The sequence below is a fragment of the Sebastes umbrosus genome, chromosome 13 (genome assembly GCF_015220745.1).
Source record: "Sebastes umbrosus isolate fSebUmb1 chromosome 13, fSebUmb1.pri, whole genome shotgun sequence".
In the NCBI taxonomy this organism is placed as follows: domain Eukaryota; kingdom Metazoa; phylum Chordata; class Actinopteri; order Perciformes; family Sebastidae; genus Sebastes; species Sebastes umbrosus.
The window spans coordinates 32,423,550-32,446,690 of record NC_051281.1 but is presented as its reverse complement, the minus strand read 5'-3'; the positions used below and the strand labels follow the sequence as shown (position 1 = coordinate 32,446,690).

The window sequence follows — 23,141 nt, the reverse complement described above, 5'->3', positions numbered from 1 at the left end:
CAAAAAGCTAAGCAATTATTAATTTAAAAATACTTGTTATTGCATAAGTGCTTCCTAAAGTCGTCTCTAACAAATATTAGCCTGCAAGAGTGCGACTAATTCCGCATGCATTGGGAACAAACAAGAGAAAACTGAACAACACTGCTAGCTTGTTGGGAAGATCGTTAAAGAACGCTACAAAGATATGCTAATTTTTGTTGAGGAAAAACTGGTATGGCCATATTCAAAGGGGATCTCGACCTCTGACCTCCAGATATGTGAATGGAAATGGGTTCTATGGGTACCGACGAGAATCTCCCCTTTACAGACATGCCCACTTTATGATAATCACATGCAGTTTGGGGCAAAAACCATGCCGTTTTTTGAATGCAGTATAAATGTGTTATTTTCACCTATTCTAAAATTATGTATTTGAAAAATTCTGCATACGGGGGTCCCCAAACAGTATTTAAATTGCATTAGAGGGGTAGAGACAGGGAACGGGATGTTGGGGTTGATAAAAAGTCAGCAGTATATGTCACATAGAAGTGGTGTACATCATCTGAAAGCTGGAACCTGAAGATTAATTTAGGATGCAGCTCAGCACTGTGTGTCAAGTTGTTCTAGTCACTAATAAGAAATAAAAGATGGATTAATTAATAAATAAATCAATTAAAATAAATTGTGAAAGTGTATAAGAGCGTAGAACATGATGATATAAGTTTGTGGTGGCCAATCCCATGCTCTATAATGTCTCATAAATTGTTGCAGCAATTTTTGGGTTGATAGCATTTGTTACACAGATTTGGTGCTAAATTTGACAATTTTTTACCACTTGAAAATTGATAGAAATGATCAATAATCCCTCCAAAATACCACATTAAGACACCAAGACCTTGAGGAACACTATAGAAAAAGCCTTGCTGTGATTTGTTTTTTAAAAACTTTTGACATTTGGAGATTTCTGCAAGATTTTCATTTTTTGGTGGCTGGATGGCGAGCACTTGTGTTCGAGAAACTGCTCAGAAACCCCCTTATTGTCAATTTAGTTAGGAAAGCCATCCATCATCTGAATGCTCTAGGTCTCTAGTCTGATCCATCCATCCTCTGAATGCTCTAGGTCTGTAGTTTGATCCATCCATCCTCTGAATGCTTTAGGTCTCTAGTTTGATCCATCCATCCTCTGAATGCTCTAGGTCTCTAGTTTGATCCAACCATCCTCTGAATGCTCTAGGTCTCTAGTTTGATCCATCCATCCTCTGAATGCTTTAGGTCTCTAGTTTGATCCATCCATCCTCTGAATGCTCTAGGTCTCTAGTTTGATCCATCCATCCTCTGAATGCTCTAGGTCTCTAGTTTGATCCAACCATCCTCTGAATGCTCTAGGTCTCTAGTTTGATCCATCCATCCTCTGAATGCTTTAGGTCTCTAGTTTGATCCATCCATCCTCTGAATGCTCTAGGTCTCTAGTTTGATCCAACCATCCTCTGAATGCTCTAGGTCTCTAGTTTGATCCATCCATCCTCTGAATGCTCTAGGTCTCTAGTTTGATCCATCCATCCTCTGAATGCTCTAGGTCTCCAGTTTGATCCATCCATCCTCTGAATGCTTTAGGTCTCTAGTCTGATCCATCCATCCTCTGAATGCTTTAGGTCTCTAGTTTGATCCATCCATCCGCTGAATGCTCTAGGCCTCTAGTTTGATCCATCCATCCTCTGAATGCTTTAGGTCTCTAGTTTGATCCATCCATCCTCTGAATGCTCTAGGTCTCTAGTTTGTGGTTGTATTAAAAAAGCATGCATGCTTTGCGCCCCAAACTGCATGTGATCATCTTAAAGTGGGCATGTCTGTAAAGGGGAGACTCGTGGGAGGTCAGAGGTCAAGGGACCCCTTTGAAAATGGCCATGACAGTTTTTCCTCCCCAAAATTTAGTGTAAGTTTGGAGCGTTATTTTAGCCTGCTTTGCGGCAAATTACTATGACCTGGTTGGTACTGATAGATTCCTCAGGTTTTTCTAGTTTCATATGATACCAGTATCATCACACTTTTAAATTGAGTCTTCTACAACCTAAAAATCACAAGTTGCGATAATCCATTAAAGAATTTAGTAATGCGTTAATATCGCGTCTGCTGGCATCGCTACCTCGCCACCTCAGAGAAGCTGCTGTGAGCTAGTTGTAGCGCTTTTAAGAGACCGGTCTCGTAGACAAGAGGCTTTTTCTTCCTTGTTGATGGATGGTTTGTTTAAATATCACAACACAAGTGTCCATTATAAAATTAACGGGAATCTTGAGGTCAGACGTAAAAGGACAGGGTTGGTACCATGTTTCATATGATACCAGTATCTTCAGTATCTTCATCCAGCTTGAAAACTTAGCCTGCAACAACCTCTGAAAGACACGATAGCGGCTGGGCCTGCCTGCGGGCCGTTACTTTGTGAGTGCAAGCAAATGTCTATGAGGGTGTGCAAGTTTGTGTGTGTCTGTGTGTGTTCTCCAAGGACCATTTCTCGTTTCCCTGCAGAGAAAATGTTTTAGTTTGGCTCTTAACATTTTTGTTTGGATGTGTTTATTTTGGACGTCCTGACAATGGCTCTGTCTGGATATTGGACACGAGTGATTGAAGAACACCCGGCTTATTGTACTTTGGTCTGTCTCAGACAAGAAGAGCAGCAATCAATAGGAGGATACTGTGTTTTTTCCCTCTCCTTGGGCAGCCAAAGTCTGGCTTATTGAACATTCTTATTTACAAGACCAGGCATCCAATGACAAAGAGGAGAGCAGCAATCTCAATTTGTCATTAAATCTCTGTAAAGTTTGTTTAATGAGGATCAGCAATGTGGTGTGTTTACAGTACATAGCCAAAATGGGGTTGGGTACTAGACGGAGACCCAGTTCTGTGTCACTGTATAATTTTTCCCCTGCTAGATGACCCAATCTTCTACTGCTTATCAGACAAGACAAGAAGAATGTAAATAAAAAAAAACAGCATATCCTCTGCAAGGAAGCTCCACCTCCAACATGCAATACCAATACCACCGGTCGTGTGGAAGGAAGGAGATTGGGAGTATTTGGTTGGTGTCCCCAATCCCTAGTTTTAAATTAGAATTGGACGGCTTTTAGAGGAGGGCAGGTTGTAGTGGTGAGCTGCCCTCATTACCTCGCCTGGCAGAGGGACTGTTTGTTGACTGCTGTGCTGATAGGACAGGAGGAAGTAGCTCTCGAGAGAGCCGGCCAGTCACATACACAGACCGGCTACAGAGCAAAAGGCAGCGGAGAGGGAAAGAGCAGCCTCTGACGGGGCAGAGAGATTCCTGCAACGTGACCCTTTTTAACATTCCTCTAATATCTAGAGGGAGATCAGTCCTCTGTTTAGTTGCTGGAACTGAAAAAGCAGTTTGAGTAAATTTTATCGATCATTGTTTTATATTTCCCGTCTCCCCTCGTTGATGATCCTGTCTGTCTCACTTCATTATGAGCTGTTAGAATAAATGATTTAAACCATGTAGTATCTTGTAAAGTAAACAAACATGGGTCACAAACAAAACAAATCTAAGTTGTATTTTTCGATAATATTGTAATAGTGGTAGGAGTTTGTTTTTTTGTCCAGTGCTTTAAGAGCTGGTTTAAAGGCTAACACCTGGTCTAGCATACTGCAAAATAAATCTCTTTAACTGTTTCATGCTACATACTACTGAGGAACACAGTATGCAGTATGTACTGTATACTGCATACTACTGAGGGACACGGTATGCAGTATGTATTGTATACTGCATACTACTGAGGAATGCAGTATGTACTGTATACTGCATACTACTGGGGAATGCAGTATGTACTGTATACTGCATACTACTGGGGAATGCAGTATGTACTGTATACTGCATACTGTGTTCGTCAGTAGTATGTAGTAGGCGCTTTCAAATCTGTTCTCCTGCCAGCCTCCAGCCACCTGCGTGGATCGACTTTTATGTACTGGGGGGGGTTAGGTGCTCCCTGATTCAAGTCAAATCAATTTTATTTGTATAGCCCAAAATCACAAATAACAAATTTGCCTCAGGGGGGTTTTACAATCTGTACAGGATACGACACCCTCTGTCCTTTACAGTAGGACCCTCTCATGGGATGAGGAAAAACTTAACCAATAAAAACCTTTTAACATGGAAAAAAGAAAAAATCCCCCTTCCAGGATGGACAGATGTACAATAGATGCCGTGTGTGCAGAATAACAACATAATGAAAATACAACATAGACAATATATTACATAAATGAATACATATAATGTGAACATACTGTATGTGAGAAGGAGGATCCAGGAGGATGTCATGTCAAGCAGCTAGATAGAGGGATAGAGCCAGAGCAACACAACCTCCTCTCCACTCCAGATAGATAGAGCCAGAGCAACACAACCTCCTCTCCACCATGGAACCTAGAGAGAGGACCAGATTTTTGTTTATAATTCACAATATACTGATGTTGCCATAATCTCAGTACAAGTACAGAAAAGAAAACCTCTGGCTTGTGTCTACAAAATAAGTTGTATTTTAAATTATTTTATAATTTAAAAAAAAAAAAAAGTAGTGTAGTGTCTTTCTTGACTTCCCATTATTCAGTCTAAATGTTCAGTCGGGTCACACAGCTCATGCTTTGCCGTTAACACATCCTTCACACTGTCTCCCTCTGCTACAGAGTCTCTAAAAACAGTGAGCTGTTAAACCATACACTGGAATCTTTTAGAAATTATAGTCATGCAACTTTGCCTTATCTCAAAGCCCGAGGTTAGAGTTTGATGTTGTGACCTAATTTTTTCCCAGAGCGCCACATGAAGCAGAGTACTAAAAATTGTCTTTCTGTCCCACCTCAACAGATGGAGCTCAACCCGAGCTCTTCATCTTCAACGAGTTGTGTGCCCTAAAGGACGAGCCAGGGCCTTGCAAGGCCATTAAGGACCGATTCTTCTTCAATGTGGACACGGGGCACTGTGAGCTGTTTGAATATGGAGGCTGTGGGGGAAACGCCAACAATTTCCAGACCTTGGACGCATGTGAGGAAACGTGTCTCGTCTCAGGTGAGTCTTACCCTTTTGGCTGACACTTACAACTACATTAAAATCTGTTTCCAATGATTCACCTTGATATTCACCTTGATATTTGGGGAACAAATTCAACTCTCTCCACCTGCAGTAAACAGTGAACACAGACCCTGACACCATTGATGCAAAGGGATTCTTTTTCACAATGGCAGTACACAGGATAAGGGGGCCTTATAGTTTTGCATTGTTATGTTGTAGTAAGCAAATGATCAGTTATGTTTTCAAGGACTGCTGTTCCTCATTAGACTTTATTGCCACCTTGGGCATAAAATCCTATTACAAAGTCATTTTGTTGGTATGTGGCTAAAATGGAACATTGCCAGCACATTAATTCTGAACAGTTTTCCTCGAGGCATCTGGTTAATGAAAAATATGGGCACATTTAAGGGGAGGTAGCCAGTGTTGTATCATTTAGAGGTTACACTTACTAAACTGATGATAAATTGAAGTTGAATTAATTGAATATAACTAATAATAATCAGATTTCTCAATTCTCATGTCATAATCTATAATACAAAATTCATGATGAGACAAAACACCTCATAACAGATGCTGGATGTGTGCAGCCTTGAGGAAACTGTTATATGGTAACCATCAACAATGGCCACTTTGCCGTCCTGACAAAGAGAATGACCTTGTGGTTAAAGATGGAAAAGTTCCATTAATGAAGCTGTACTACGCCTACTACGTTGTAGAAGTGAAAGTGAAACTTGTAAAGCTGAATGAAATGTCATGTTTTGAACACAAACAAAAAGGCTTTATGTTTAAGCAAAACAACTACACCTTACTGTAAACAGCCTGATTTTAGGTTGTTTTTATAGTTCAGTAAGAGTGAAATGAAAAAAAGTAGCTAATAATGATTTTCCCCACTGGATTCTGGATGGATGGGGAGAAGAGCTATGGCAGCGTTCCCAGATAAGTGTTACTGAGTTCAACATAATGCAGATGAAAAACAGATATTTAGAACACGGAATCAGTTTATTTCCTCTGACGCCACCCTAAAACAGTGGAGGTGATGTGCCTGCCCACATAGATTGGCTTGCAATTGGAAGATGCATCTATCAGTTACAGTTAAGCCATGTAAACTGTATTAATGTAGCTGATATGATGTTATATAATATACTGTCAATAGATCACCTTCACTGTCTGTGACATATTCTACAGATGTCTAGACATGTAAACTGTATTAATGTAGCTGATATGATGTTATATAATATACTGTCAATAGATCACCTTCACTGTCTGTGACATATTCTACAGATGTCTAGACATATAAACTGTATTAATGTAGCTGATATGATGTTATATAATATACTGTCAATAGATCCCTTTCACTGTCTGTGACATATTCTACAGATGTCTAGACATATAAACTGTATTAATGTAGCTGATATGATGTTATATAATATAATGTCAATAGATCACCTTCACTGTCTGTTGCTGCTGTGAGACCTCTATTCTATAAAAGAGACGCAGAGTGAGTCTCAAGCGGGCAGTGTGGCTGCTCTAACCTGTTAACACGGACGCCGAAATAAAAAACAACAGGTAACGCAGCCGCCATACGCTGCTGATGTTGTATGTGTGTCCACGCCATAAGATGGGGAGATTTGTGTATTTTTTCAAATTGTTACATCAAGTGGTATAGTCATAAAGCTGGTGTGAGTTACTAAGACAACTGCCTTTTCTGCAGCAGCTATTTTGCACCAATTATCAGAGATAAAAAGAGATTGTAAAAGAGGCAGATATATGAACATACAGACACAAAACCTTAAAAAAATATTATTTTTTTACAGTAACTGTTTTTTGTGAAATGGAAAACACATCATCATCATCGCTGTAATGCTATACCTTCATACAGAACACAGCTGCATGCCGCAATTAGGTTCAAGCATGTTATGTGGCAGCTGTTAAACGTTTCCTGTGGAGTTGCATAACTAAGTAAAATGGAAACACGCCAGGGGTAAAAGTAGACTGAAGCTGCCGGTACTACTCAGCTACCCCGACCGTCATCACTTGATATTGTTCTCCTCCCACCCCAGCTTCATGCATCCCTGAACACACGAACCAATGCCTGCATGGTGGAGGACGACATTAGAAACACTTGACATCATGTATAGCAAATGATTCTTTTAAATGGTGAAAGTGCTGCAGAATTATTTGTAAATGTTGACAACACTTTTTCTAGTTTTGAGTTGTTGTTCCCACTGGGGGCATTCACGTGAAATTTACCAGTCGGAAACTCGTATTTCTGATTATTCCGACACCACATGAATGCAGCACAAATGCCCTATCCTACAATGTTGATGAAAGTGAAACAGCATTGATACATGTCAACGAATCAAGCTGTGATTAGGGATATTTGATATATTTCAGTCTCGTTACCGATAGCGATACCTGGGCTTTGGGTATCGGCCGATACTGAGTATCGAACCGATACCAGGGTGTAATTAATAAACTGTATGCGTCACTGTGTGGAAGTGACTGGGATCATTCATTCATATGTAAGGCAACATCAGACTTCACTAAAATAAATACATAGATATAGATTTACTGAATTGTTATTTATTATTAAAATAATAAATTGCACACCAGTAACTTGTTAAAAAATATTCAAAATTAAAAGGAATTAAAATTCAGGAGTAAACCTGTTTAATGCAGCAACAAATTGGTCAAAACCTAAAAAGAAGAAGAGAACATAGAACTGAATTGAATAGATTGGCCCCATTGTCACGATATCTGATCCAGCTTTTTGAGTCAGTATCAGCCCGATATCCCATCCATTATCGGTACATCCCTAATTAATTGATACTTAATTAACTAATAATAATTAATTGACACAGTTATAACGGAAGGGATACATAGCCTACAGTAGTGCACAGATGCTGTTTCCATGGTTGCCTCGCATAGCGCCTGGCGTTTACTCGTGTAGCGCTTGTCTGAATGAGGAGCACAGTCAGACCCCGCGTAGCCAAGCGATTACGCAGGCGGAGTGTCGCTCCCCATCTGAAAAAACCTGAATGTGTGTACAGACAAACCGAACCGAGAACAGAACCTCCTTGGCAGAGTTAACTGTATGTTGACCTGATGTTAGCAGATGTGTTTTCTTGTTGGAAATGCGATCATGAGTGATGGGTTGTATGTGAGATTCGGCAGGCAGCTGCTGTCCCCTCTTCCCGATACTGCATACCGGCATTAAATCTTTTAGTGGTACTGAGTACTGGACCGTACCAGCCTACTTTCACCCCTGACACACACACACAAAAAAAAGCTAAATCCTTGATTACATTGAAATTTGACGTTTTATAACTATGTGAGAGAGCAACTGAGTATGACTGAAAGTAGAGGGTTAATCTTCCACTCCCACTCTCTTTTTCATAGACCCCTTTTTGTCATTTTTGCAAGATTTGCATTTTTTCGGTGATTGGATGGCGAGCACTTCTGTTGTGTAAACTGCTCAGAAACCCCCTTATTGTCAATGTAGCTAGGAAAGCCATCCATCTTCTGAATGCTCTAGGTCTCTAGTCTGATCCATCCATCCTCTGAATGCTCTAGGTCTCTAATTTGATCCATCCATCCTCTGAATGCTCTAGGTCTCTAGTTTGATCCATCCATCCTCTGAATGCTCTAGGTCTCTAGTTTGATCCATCCATCCTCTGAATGCTCTAGGTCTCTAGTCTGATCCATCCATCCTCTGAATGCTCTAGGTCTCTAGTTTGTGGCTGTAAAGTTTCATGAGGCTGTGATTATCCTAGAGGTCACCACAGGTCATTTTATACAGTGAGGTCACATTTAAAAAAAATTGTCTCACTACATTGAAATGTCTCCTATGGGGACTAACAGTTGGGCTCATTGGATCCACAAGAGTCTCAGCTTCAGAGTCATACCATATATATGTAATTACAAGACTCTTTAGTTTGTTTAGTCTGTTTAATCCCAGTATGCAGAAATATTAAAACGCACCAGATTTATACTGCAATTACAAGACTGCAGGTGATTATCATAAAGTGGGCATGTCTGTAAAGGGGAGACTTGTGGGTACCCATAGAACCCATTTACATTCACATATCTGGAGGTCAGAGGTCAAGGGACCCCTTTGAAAATGGACATGACAGTTTTTCCTCACCAAAATTTAGCGTAACTTTGTAGCTTTATTTAGTGTTCTTCCCGAAATAGCACGACGTGGTGCTACAGCCTCCAAAAACAGTAAAGCCTCTAGAAGTTGAAGATAAAGGTCACTGTGAGCGCCTCATAATATATATGACAAAAAGATGGACTAAAAGACAGAACCATTGATCTTTGCTGCATCTTCCCTAATCAGTTGTTGGTAGGAGCATGACGATACCTGCTGTCTTCACAGTGCAGGGAGACATTCTCACTCTTCTGCACTCAAATTTTTTGAGATTTCAGTAATATACCAGAACACTGCTGCTCTTGAAGCAGACACAATGATAACTTGCACCCCTGTGAGTTGTTTATCCACAGTAAAGATGAGCTGTTCTGCGCTGGTTTGGTTTAAATGTGCTTAAGGTTGAGTGGAACGGTACTGAGATATGTGTGTGTAAAACACTAGGTCCACGAAAAGTAAACTAGAGAATGGCAAAAAAAACACCTTTCTCTCTGACCAAACAGCTGCATACAGTATGTAATGATATCTGACACCTATAGCAGAAAAGCAATCCACCTTTAATACTCAAGCTTCAAACATAAAATATGCCCTCTCATGAAAGCAATAACACATCTGTCAAAGTATTTAGATGGTGTGTTATTTTGTGGTGTGACAAAGTGCTTTCTCCCACTGACAAACAGCAACCTTCACCTTCTCATTGCACGCCATAAGAAACATGATGCGGTCAGACAAGAGGATCATGAATGAATCGGCATCCCGTAGGCATTGTCATATGCAATAGTTCCATTTAATGTCCCATCGTCAGTCTCCACACAAACACATCTGCACTGTGAAGACGAATCGGAAGTTTATGATCCAAAGTTGACATTAAGTAAAACTTCTTTGGACAGAAATATGAAGGTGACTGTCGGATATTAATGCTGGTCTGAGTGTATAGTCTTAGTCAGGAGGAAAGAACCTGCTGCTGTTTGATCATAAAGAAAATGACTGCATTAAACAGAGCTATAAAACTGACATTTGTTCCATGGCATTTAAAGGGCAGTTCCACAACAGTTTTTATTGCTTCTTGGCTGAACACAAAAGGACAGGTTGCAGCACAGCATAACATTTAGTAGTGGTTGCTTTTATCTAAATTGAACACATTTCCAAGTGTGTGTCCCTTTTTACTGTGCTCCTGATGACTTTGTCTCAGTGACCAAAGTCAAAACTAGAATGGACATTCCATCCTACTTACTAATTCTACGCAGGGTTTGTCTGTAGTGAGTTCCACTGAAAAAGTGTTTCCTTGGACTTGGTCCCGACACATGCATTAGGGTTGTTACAGTGAGGACATTTTCCCACCATAATATACTTACTAATATACAACACCAGTGTCACCAATTACACCGGACACTTTACAAAAAAAGGCGGCGCTCAATACATGCAGAGCGCTTCCTCTGATCTTTACCTTCGGATGGCTGTGTGTCTGGCCTCTCCGGTCCAGCTTTCGCTGCGAGGCTGCAGGTTTCTACCTGGAGCTACTGCACCGTGCTCACTGGCTGTGACCGTTCTCTCCTCTGCACGGCGATTGCCTCATTAACGTTATGGTTCCCTTATAGCATTGGGCTTAAATCTAAAGTAGGCCTATTGCCAAATAGGCGCTTTTGTTTCGACACCAAATCCTCCGCCACCGTCTTGTCTGTCAACTCTCTCTCATGCTGTGTGCGTGAAATCTGACTCCTACTACTCTGAGCTGAGACTCTGTACGGAGCAGACACTTTCACTTCTAGATCGTAGCATCCGTCCTCCGACCATGGGTTGATAACACGCCGCTGATACGCCAAAATTAACTGAATGGGTTTATTTCGAGAACAAAAAGCAAAACAACGGTGGGCAAGTATTGTAATCGTTGTATGCCCGACCACCGTGTAACACCAGTAACACTGACTACAGCGGCAAGCCTAGATGCATGCATGTGAGCACGCTGGCGATGCTATACACATTCCCGTTACTTTATGTGATTCCGCTGATCAACGATCAGTGGTGGTAATATGCAAAGAAGCAATGAGCCCGCAAAAGACAGAGAAGAAGAAGCCTGTGAGCAATTCAACAGATGTATACAATTCAGGACTTAAAATATGTTTTATGAAGAAGGAGTTTTGTGAGACATCAAGGACAAGCATGTTTTGATAAGAAACACTGAATGTAAGCATAAGTTTTGTTTGATACAAGATGTCTCCTGAGGGTATCTTTGAAGGGACAGTGTGATATGGCAGCATCTAGTGGTGTGGTCGCAGATTGCAACCAACTGAGTACCCCTCCGCTCACTCCTCACTTTCCAAGACTGCTGTAATGTGAGCTGTTGAGTGCAAAACCGTGGTAACACCGTTCGCCTCGCTCAGAGGCCATCCATACCAAAATAACACTACTTTATGACTTTTAAGTCAGACGGCGGATGGCAGTACCACTGTTCCTTTAAGTACACTCTATGTATACTAAAAAAGGGATTTCTGAGCTTGCGCATTATTGTCCCACAATGCAATACACAAGGAAATAGAGAAGCAGCTCACAGCTGCTAAAAAATCAAACAGATTGTAAATGGTGATAACAAGCTTCCAGGAATGGTGCTGGGCTCTGAAGCGGTCACCAGGTATTGCAACTTCCGGGATCATAATATAAAATTCATATCATATCGTTATTTTTCATATGCGCCCCGTGAGCAACTTTCATAGAAATGAATAGGGTTCTAACTCTGTGGGTAACAACTCTCGGTAATATGTCATCCAGGGTAGGCTGTCATGACCACGTCCCCTTTTAAGGGAAAACAATCAGTGAAGAAGTTGAAACATGTCTCCAAACTTCTACTTTAAACAAACCGCAAATAGTAATAACGCTATGCTGAAGAGTTGCTGTGTAGTTGGTTGCACCAACAATAAATCCAAAAATCCTGATCTCGGGGTTGTTCCCCTGCCATGTCCTAAAAAATATATAATTGAGGGGCTTTATGGCTCCAAGCTATAGACCAGACCAGCATCACGTTAACCCCCGAGGCTGCGCTCCCGTTTGGGGGAAAGAAACTCGCCGTCACAGGAGAGAAAAGGATGAAAAGTTGTTGTGTAGCAGGTTAACGAGGCTTTCACACTGAGATAGGAGGCTCATACGATACGTGAATATTCACAGTGACTAGCATGGCTAGCTAACATTAGCTTGAGTGGGAGGCTGCTGCAGTAATACAGTCATACATTAACGTTCTAGCAGCATCAGACTGTCATCTCCAGCCTATAGATCAAACAGTTGGTTATTAACAGGTTGGTTATTAACAGACAACACTCCTCCACTGTGTTGGACGGGGGAAGACTGAAGGGACATGACGGCGATCAACCTTCATTTATTTTGGTATCGCGAATGCTCAGGTTCAGGCAAGGTCGCTAAATAATTATTAGATATGTGTATAAAATAAACATTTGTATAACAATAGATGAATTCATACATATTTGTCAAAATTGCAATCCAAACATGCATTAAATTGCATTGAAGTCTATGGAATCTTCGGTTTTCTATCCCCCAAAAGGGGGCGTGGCCTTGACTTTTTGCACAGTACCAGTATGTGCCGGTCGGATGTATACAGCTACACAACAGTCTTGGAAAACAAACAAAAAAGGAAAGAAATGCTTTTTTCTTGTAAAGTTTAATTGACAATGTCTTTCCAAAGTCACATATTGTAAAGCATAAAGTATCTTAGTTTCTTAGATACTAACTTAGATATACTGTTGTAAATAATAGACAATCAGTATGGTCACAGCTGTATTTTACAAACAACAGACACGAGTGAGATTGTTGCAAACAAATGAAGCCATTAGTGAGAGTATTAGTTAGCAATACTACTGTAGTAACATGAATGTCACACAGATTATGCCTGGCTTATTAAAGGTCACCTATTATGCAAAATGCACTTTTCCATGTCTTTTAAACATCAATATCTGTCCCCAGTGTGTCTACAAGTCACCATAGTATCATAAAAGACCATCCTCTCTCTTTTTCTCCTGCTCCGTTTGTCCAGAAATGGGTGTAGAAAATCACTTCGCAGAATTTCCTTCTCTTCTGACGTCATTAGAGAATTGCAAGCCATGTAAGGGTTTCCTGGAACCAGAGAGAACCTTCAGTAGCTGACCCCGCCCCACAGCGCGTCACTGTCTCTCCTCCTCAACCGAACTTGAGCAAAATAGCTCCTCCTGTTAGTCTGCAAGAACCAGCAGAACAGTCTTCATGTACTCCCATCATCTAAATATAACATGTTCTTTCACAAAGGCTTTATGTAATTACACTGTTTAAACAGCTGATATTTATATATTATATATATTTGATGTCATGCATGTAGAAGAGTACAGGTAGTAAATAGTGACTGTAAGCAACACAACACATTTCTGTTTCACAGTCAAACTTTATTTGAGTAGACAGATGACAATATTAATTATTCACAGCATTTGTAATCATCCCACCTGTTAGTTAGTTATGTTGACAAGGGAAAGGAGAAAGTCTTTCAGCTCTGGTAAACTACAGTAAGCTAAGCTCCGGTGGTCTGTAGTCATGGTAACACAGAGACAGCTTCTACTGTAAATAATATACCATTACTCTGATCTTCCATACATTTATCAGGTGTCTTTTATCAGAAATAATGAACTGACTACTGTTTCACATCTTCTATTTTCCACCCTGATGGTCGCTGTGTTTACACACCGTCTCATAGCGGTAGCATGTAGCTAACCCGTTAGCATGTAGCTACATGCTAACGGGTTAGCTTTGTATCTCCCATCTGCTCACAGCTATCTGCTCTCAGCTGTCTGCTCACAGCTATCTGCTCTCAGCTGTCTGCTCTCAGCTGTCTGTTCTCAGCTGTCTGCTCACAGCTGTCTGCTCTCAGCTGTCTGCTCTCAGCTATCTGCTCTCAGCTGTCTGCTCTCCTCTGGGATGATTCTGTCGGTCATTTCTCACAGATGGATCTGTAAAGACAGACGTAAAACAGAGTGTATGTTTACGGTTTACAGAGTTGATGCATAAGGTAAACACTGAGCTAACTAACAGAGATATAAATAGCATTATTTACCTGAGAGAAACCATCAGGAAAACCTAGAATCTGGACTGCAGATGTTCATCATATGTCGCCGATTTCTGATCAGATTCCTCCGGTAATGTGCGCTGGGTGAAGTTTCTGGTTTATAAACTTTAAAGTAGTTTATTTTACTCTTCTGCTTCTCTCTCCCTGCACTCAGACCGTGAGTGCTGTGACGCTGTGTTGTTGAGGACGTTTGATTGACAGAAACGCTGACCAATCAGAGCAGAGTGGGAGGAGACAGGCTGTAAATCAGGGGTTTTCAGACAGAGGCTGAATTAGGCTCTGAGGCAGGCAGACTCAGGCTGCAGTATGAGAAGAATAAAGTTTTTTTTGAACATTGCAGCATGTAAAAATGTTCTAGTGCAACATTAAAATACATCTATGAACCTGGAAATGAGCATAATATGAGACCTTTAAGTCTAATGTATTTGTATAATTAACTAAATTAACAACAGCACTTTCATTTTCATGGATTGCGACTGACCTTCTTTAACTGTGCCTGTACAATATGATGGTTCTTTATATCCAGTAAATACATGCATTCAATTCCTACCTATATGATTCACTAACAAGAAGGTGAGGCTAGACTTTTTTTTCCAAGAAGGACTTTATTTAACAGCCACAGACATTTTGAAATGTCATCACACTTCTAAGCAGTTCACAACATAGTTTTGCTCACTGCGATTTCACCCGTCTTGCAGCAGGGCTGTTATCATCAAATCAGTGACATTTAACTCAAACACAAACAGCACACACTCCCACAACTTATAGTTGGAAAACTCTAATTTGATTCCACCATCAGTTATTTCCCCCTTGCCATGTTTCTTACATTTCTTAGAACACATATCCAAGCGGGGTTAAGAGATAACTTTTCATATATATGCAAACAATAGTATTGTAACAAAGTAATCAGACATGCTGTATATAATAGTCTTTTTTTTTTAAATATGGATATACTGATATTGCTATGTGACTGCATTATGTCTGTATCCAGTGGCAACTGTTATTTTTTACGCCTGAGTTCATTTATTTTGCTTAAATGTCTATTTCATTAAAGGGACTATTTGTAACTTTCAGAATGTCTTGTTAACCTCAACACCTTTGGCCATAAAGTCAACGAAAGTCAGCGTCGGGCTCGCGCTTGCTCGCTCTAAATAGACATGAACAAGCATCGCTCAACACAGTGAGGCGACACATGTCAGCTAAAAGCACAATATCACTCTATATTTCAGCTGCTTGGCAGTAATGTTAGCTGACCAGACGAAGGTCTCTCCATGAATCAATGCTGATCTTAGTGTTGGCTTTTCCTGCCTCAGCCTCCCGACCGCGGCCGGAGGGAACGGGGGAGACACCGGAGTTTTGGTCGGAGACGATAACGTTTCTCTCTGCTGAGCCCCGTCACTTCACAAGACATGGGAAACCTCTGTTGGTCTGGAGGAGCTGCAGCAGTTATTTCTGCACAAACATCCACTGTACATTCACTAGATATTCTCAGAGCTAAACTAACTCTTCTGCAGTGTGGAGTGAGCGCGCGTTCACGTCTAGAGGTGGAGCGAGACAGCGAGAACGCGCGGTTTGTGAGTGAAGGCAAGCAGGCAGAGGAGCAGTGACTCCAGCCACAAGCGAGCGCGCATGTACTAGCGCGCATGTGCTAGCGCGCATGGGATCCCAACCCGGTACATTTATACGCTTAAAAAGTTACAAACAGTCCCTTTAAAGATCAGTCAACTTTTCTTTTCTTTTTTTCCTCAGGAGGCCTGGCCAAGACAGTGTCAGCACTTTCAGAGGCATAACAAATAAAAATCTCTCAAAATATGTTGAAATATATTGAACAAAACTGAAGGAAGAAAATAAGCAGTGAGAAATCAATTGAGTGAGTGAAAAGAAAAGGGAGGGATGGAGTGCAGTCTAAATATTGTTAGTTTGCGATAGGTTCATCGTACATTGTCCTAAAATCTCATCTTTCTGGTCATGACACTCGAAGGAGCCAAAATATGAAAGCAAACATGAAAATATGCATTTTTTTCCACACAAAAACCAGGCTCCTGCTCCTTATCGTCTGAGCCCGTCTTGAATCTGTTTTGCTGAAATATTGAGGTTCTCTCTGGAGAGCAGCCAAAGCTCTCTGGAACGCTGGGCTGTGTGAATTACACCCAGCGTTTGAAGAAAGAGCTGACCGATAATTCTTTTCAAAACACAAATCGCTTCTTCCACCTTCACAGCTCTGATAAAGAATTGTGTTTCTGAATTATTCATTACGACATTGCTCAAGAGAGAGCCCTAGAGTACCCTTTGACACATCTCTTTGCCCATGCTTTTAAGTCAAAGTCACCTCGTAAAACGTATTTAGATGCTACAATGATAGCCTTTTAATCATGGTCACCCTTCAGTAGAGTGTGGTTATTCAAAGACTTAACAGATAAAGCAGATAGTGAGTGTGTAGCCGGTGTAAGACAGCTGTTGGGACACGTTGCGTTTAGTCAGAAGTCTCAACAGATTTCTAATTTAACTTCTAACGAGGGTGATTGATTTTGTGTTTTGCCAGCTAGTTAGCCGGTAAATCACAATGTCTGCTCAGCTAATTGTTGCCTTGTTGTAATCCCACGGTGCTGCATGTCTTATAGAAGCTATGGATGACAGTTACAGCTTAAAGGGATAGTTCAGATTTTGTGTGGGGTTGTATGAGGTACTTGTCCATAGTCAGTGTATTACCTACAGTAGATGACAGTCAGCACGCCTTCAGTTTGGAAAAGCAGACAGGAGTACCACATGGAACCAAAGCAATGTACTGCCGTGGATGGAGGCAGCAGAAAAACCTTTATTTAGCCACCTAAAAGAAAGGCCCACCTAAAAAAAATCTATTTCAATTGAAGTGTATGCTATTTTTATAATATTTGTACTGCTTCACCTTGCCGTCAGACAGTCCTTTCATATCTACGTATCTATCTATCTATCTATCTATCTATATGTTCTTATCTGTAACAATTATTATTATTATTATTATTATTATTATTGATATGTATAAGAAAAGAGATAATTATAATTATGATTATATTTATAAGCTCAATATTCATAATGCTTTATAACAATAATCATAAGAAATTATAAAGCATTTTAAAATGAGAGTCAAGTATCATAACACTTGATAATTGCGCCATAATGTCAAACTATAATTATTTTGATAAATAAATCATTATCCATGTGTTGGACCTTCCAACCCAGTACACTTGCCATGGTGGGATGCACACACTCCACTCTGCTGTTGAAAACCATTGATCAACTAGTCATGGCTTTTCAGGTTGCACCTGTCTTGATTGACAATGAGCGAGCCAGTCCTCTGGAAGTGATGCATTTCACACCATGGTTTGTGATTGTGTTACAGACTCAAATGGAGCATGAGTCTGTCACTATTTTGTACAGGTTACCTGACGGCTCATTCAAATAAACAGCAGGGTTCCTGACAACCCTCCACAACAACTCTGCTCTTGTGTACTCCAGAAGGCGATAACATTTAAAGTTATAGATTTCAGATTCAAGAGAATCTAAGCTAAATCTAAACTTTTACATTTCCTTAAATGCATAAAGTTTGGATTGCCAAATGATAAGAGTTGCCCGCAAGGAAAGGCAGACAAACAGGAGACAAAAATGTAGTAACCTTACATCAACCTTACACAATGAAAGATGCAGAGTTTAGATGAACATCAGACTGTAGCTCAGAGCTGCAACGCCCTGATCCCAACACTCCAAGACCCGAGGGTGATGATATATGCAACGAGTGCTAAGAAGTGAAACATGGAGAGTGAGAGCTGAGGTAAGAGGTAGGAGAGATATGACAGAAAAGAGAGCAGAGAAGGAAGACATGACAGAGGAGGTGATGTGGTTCACTGGGGAACAGGAGGGAAGTTCTTGCTGGAAGTTTTCAACTTGCAGAGGAGGATTGGGAGTGAATCTGAAACATGACTGGAGTGGAAATATCCCTGTACCACTGGGAGAACCTTTTACTGTACACAGACAGCTATGCTCTTATTACTGTGCTCCTACCTTGGTCTTCCCTTGTTTGGGCTTTTCTTTTCAAGACATGTTTCATTGGACTGTGTTGACCTCTTGTTCTCTTTTAAATGTACCATTAACTGCTAAAGGTCATGTGTCGTACATACATAAGCAAAAAGCTGTCACTGGCTGACACTGAAAACTCAATCAAAGCTGTGACGTATGCCATGTGTCCTTGCAAAGAACAGAAAGTTTATTTTGAAAAGATGTATATACGTTATGTTACATAGTTTACTTAACTTACGTCACATACATAACGTAGCCTACTAAACTTAGGTCGCATAGACCGCATAGCCTACTTAACTATGTAACAAATGTACTTATTTAAACACAAACCACAATCTCTTCCTAAACCTAACGAAGTAGTTTCCTGTGAACACAGAAATTTATTTTGAAAAGACGTGTATGCATGTAATGGTCGGAAATTGACACATGCAAAACTGACGCTAGAGGGGTCCGTAGAGCGTCATAGTTTGAAGCGTATGGTTGCTGACTAAGCTGCCACATTTGACAAGTTGTAAGTGACAAGCTAACTTTACAGTTGCATTTTTAAAAGGCAGTAAACAGCTTTATGTCTAGCCACAATTTATCCAGTAATCGTGTCAGATCAAAAAAGCTTTCTCACAATTCTTTGGTGACATGCAGCGCAGCTCGCTAGTGTTTTTGATTTAGTGTCAGCAAAGAGAGCAACAACAGCCTAATTTACTGAAAGGGCACTGTTACCAAAAATAAACATTGATTGTATGCTTGTTACGTGACGTTGTTAGACTTGTTACGTAAAGTTGTTACACTTGTTACGTATAATGTTACATAAGAAAGTCTGCTAAAGCTTGGGGCACACATACAACGTCAGGAGCGCGTGGCGGCTGCTTGTCGTGGTGGCTGCGCGATACACGCGTCTGGTGTTCACACAAGCTGCGTGTCGGCTGCCTTTCGGCTGCGTATCTGCTGCGTTTCTGCTGCTGCTGTCAGCCCTTTCTTTCTACATAGAGTTTGCCTTTTAATGGCTTCATGATAAATGTGATTTATATTTATTTTAGACAGAGAAAGGTTAAGAAACGTGTGGTAATTTGTAAATAATAGTAATAATCCACAATTAAAACTCCTTACTGTATTCATTCATGGAGCTCTCTAAGTCACTGCATGTTCTACAACACTGTCCGGCACATATTTCAGAATAAAAGCTTTGTGTTAACAAATGAAGGGATTCTGTCCACAGAAAAAACGCTTGAGGGCTTTTATTTCGAAATGAAAGCAGGAAGTGTTGATTTAAACCCCATACTTTATCAATTTATGGAGCTCTCCAAGTCACTGCAAGTTACACAGCACTGACTGCTCATATTTCAGAATAAAAGCCTTGTGTTAACAAATGAAGGAATTCGGTCCATAGAAAAAATGCCTGAGGGCTTTTATTTTGAAATGAAAGCAGGAAGTGTTGATTTAAAAATAAGTCTTTACTTTTTTTCATCTCTGTAACATATTCTACAGATATCATCAAAACTGTAGTAAAGTCTTGCTGGTATGATGTTAATATACTGTCAATAGATCATTTTCACTGTCTGTGACATATTCTACAGATGTCTAGACATGTAAACTGTATTAATGTAGCTGATATGATGTTATAAAATATACTGTCAATAGATCACCTTCACTGTCTGTTGCTGCTGTAAGACACAGCAGCAGCACGCGGCTCGCGTCAAAAATAGGCGTGACCTCTATTCTATTAAAGAGATGCAGCTGAGACGCGCGTCTCTCAGAGGGCAGTGTGGCTGCTCTAACCTGTTAACATAGACGCTGAAATAAATGACAACACGCCACGCAGCCGCCACGCGCTCCTAACGTTGTATATGTGTCCACGCTGTAAGGGTGGTTGTTATTTATTTACAGTAGTTACCTTGTTGTTATGATTGTTACGTTATTATTTTAACACAAACCATGATCTTTTTTCTAACCTTAACCAAGTAGTTTTGTTCCCTAAACCTAACCAATCATTTCACTACGTTAACCACGTGTCATTGTGCGTTTCTGCAAGCGTGATACGTGACTGACATGAAAAGTATTTATGAAACATTCAATGTATCCTTGGTTTGCAGAATGTGCAATGCCAACATTTTCTTCATTGGAAAGTAACATGGATAGATACAGACTAGTGGAGATTATAGTGTATAATGTGGAAGCCAATATGTCCTTTCTGCCTGACTCTTTCTTCCTCGATCTAAGAAACCATAAAAGAAAGTTACATCTTGTTTAATAACTCAGTAGCAAAATTCATACAAGTTATGTTTCAGACCAAAGTTGAATATGTAGCAAAATTGTGCACTGCTGTGCACTCTGATGTGTGAATAGAAACAGAAATTTCCCACATTTAGTATTTATTCATTAAGCAACAGACTCAATACTCTTTTCTTGACAATTGTTTTCTCTCTGTCTTTCCTAGATGACAAGAACCCGTGCCACTTAGCCGAAGCTCCTGGGCCCTGTCGAGGGCTGGTGACGCGCTACTTCTTTGACAGCAAGAGTCAGCAGTGCAAGCATTTCTTTTACGGTGGCTGCTTCGGCAATGCCAACAATTTCAGAAGCATGTTGGAGTGCCAGGCGAAATGTCAGAACCCAGGTGGGCCAGGTTGAACTTTTGACCTTTTACAGTAAAGACTGGCAAACACCCAAGCTGTGCAGACAGCCGCTTTGTTAGGTTCTATTCAAAACCACTAATTAAGTCCGGACGGGTATTGTGTTCAGCAGCTGTGAATGCTCCAAAGATGTTGTCATTTGTTGGAAAATGGATTGTATCTTAAAAAGAAACACTTTACTCTAAGGCCTTATAGAATCCAACACATATACACCTGCAGCCTCACAAGTCAGCTGTTACAAAATTACTTTTATAATTACTTTTCCTGCCTTTGCTATAATTACTTTTTCTGCCTTTGCCTCAAAGCAGTATGCAAGGTATAATGTATACTTCTGAGTTCATGGACAGCCAAGGCACAGCAGATCACAGCCGCTGCACAACAAATGCAAACTCATTTCAGAGTGGTGACAAAATAGTTGTACCTCAGAAAATTAACTTTTGGATGGATTTTAGCTGACCATGAAATCACATTCCACCTTGATATAGCATTTAAATCATTTTAAAGTGACCAAAGCACACTCAATTATGTTAGACTTAGGCATGTCTTAAAAGTCATTTAGGTATTGAAATTGTCAAAGAAAATAACGAGCAAGTCGTTCTTCTGTGACCATTTCTGTAGAAAGCCCATGTACTGAAAATCAAAAGCTTTTTTTATGGATAACAATTTGAGATAGATGACTCCGTCTGGTTTCATTAGTAGATTAGATTGTGTTTTCAGACCAACATCCCTCCTGGTCTGATACTAATGAAGTTAAACTTACTTTAATCATGATTGATCGTTGGGATTTAATGAGATCTGTTCTATAGGAATGAATTCCATGGATTCATGTTCTGTCGAGAGTCTCAGGAGTTTTTTTATTTATTTTTTCAATATAGCAAAACCCACTACAGCCCCAGAATTCCACATACAGTCTTCTCGGCGATCCAGTGTTGTGCAGCCAACCATGGTAACTGGTAAGACTACCACACTTCAAGTATAGTATGTGTATAGTAGGTTTTGTTGCTTGTTGTTTTTGTCTAAAAACAAAAGTAACTGGTAGGACATTCTAATACTAACATTAACCCCTTCCAATGAGATAAAGATGTGTGTGTTCGAGCAAATCACTCAAACACACGTTAAAATATGTCTGGAGTTTTGCAATCATGTAATTCAGGTTTGATTTTTGTGTAGGGATGCACCAATACCAGCTCGGATATCGGGCTGATACTGACTCAAATAGCTGGATTGGGTATCGGTGACAATGGGGCTGATCAATTAAATTCAATTATATATGTATATATATATATATATATATATATATATTATTTACTGGAATTTGAATTCCTGTTTAAGTTTTTACCAAAAAATATATACACTTGAATTGTAATTCCTGTTAATTTTGAAAAACTTTTACCAAGTCGCTGGTGTATAATTTATTATTTTAATAATAAATAACAATTCAGAAAATGTATTTCTATGTATTTATTTGTTACATTTTGTTTTAAAAAGTTAGGAAAGCAATGTTTAGGTCCAGCCTGATGTTGCCACACACTTAACAGAATGATCCAGTCACGTCCACACAGTGAGGCACACAGCTTATTAATCAAACACTGGTATCAGATCAGTACTCGGTATCGGCTGAGACCCAAAGCCCAGGTATCGCTATCGGTATCGGGACTGAAAAAGTTGGATCGGTGCCTCCATAATTTTGTGCTTACATGTATACGTGCAGTCCAATTACTCTTTGAAAGAATGGGTCAACATTTTGGTAAATATTACTTTTGAGAGCAAGAAGAGATGATTGACACCACTCATATGTCTATGTGTTAAGTATGGATCTAGAGTCAGAAGGCAATTAGCTTAGCTTAGCATAAAACAGATGGCTCTGTCCAACTTTTTAAAATCAAACAAGCGCTGGACAGAAAAAGGTTCCCACAGTGTTGTCACCACAGTGAAATTGACAGGAAGCCGGTGGAGACGGTGCAGAGAAGCACTGGCAAGATGGAGAAACAAAACTCCACCCAGAAATCTGTCCTTTTTATCTTATCTTTGTTTGTGTATTGCTCAAACAAATGAGATCATCATCTTCTACATCATGCTTATTACTGAGCCCCAGAGGTGCTGTTTGGCAGATGTTCATAAAGAACCAAGCTAGCTGTTTCCCTCTGCTTCTTTATGCTAAACTAAGCTAATCAC

The 23,141-nt window shown here is 40.1% G+C and overlaps 1 protein-coding gene across 2 annotated transcripts in view; it reads left to right on the top strand.

Annotated features, from left to right (window-relative positions):
- The window catches only part of tfpia (tissue factor pathway inhibitor a), a 67,781-nt gene that overhangs the window by 30,967 nt on the left and 13,673 nt on the right, over window positions 1-23,141 (top strand). For both annotated transcript variants that reach the window (XM_037789620.1, XM_037789619.1), the window contains exons 2-4: window positions 4,844-5,044; window positions 20,774-20,950; window positions 21,842-21,919. In XM_037789620.1, the coding sequence (XP_037645548.1) occupies window positions 4,844-5,044; window positions 20,774-20,950; window positions 21,842-21,919 (456 nt within the window). The remainder of the gene's footprint in view (window positions 1-4,843; window positions 5,045-20,773; window positions 20,951-21,841; window positions 21,920-23,141) is intronic.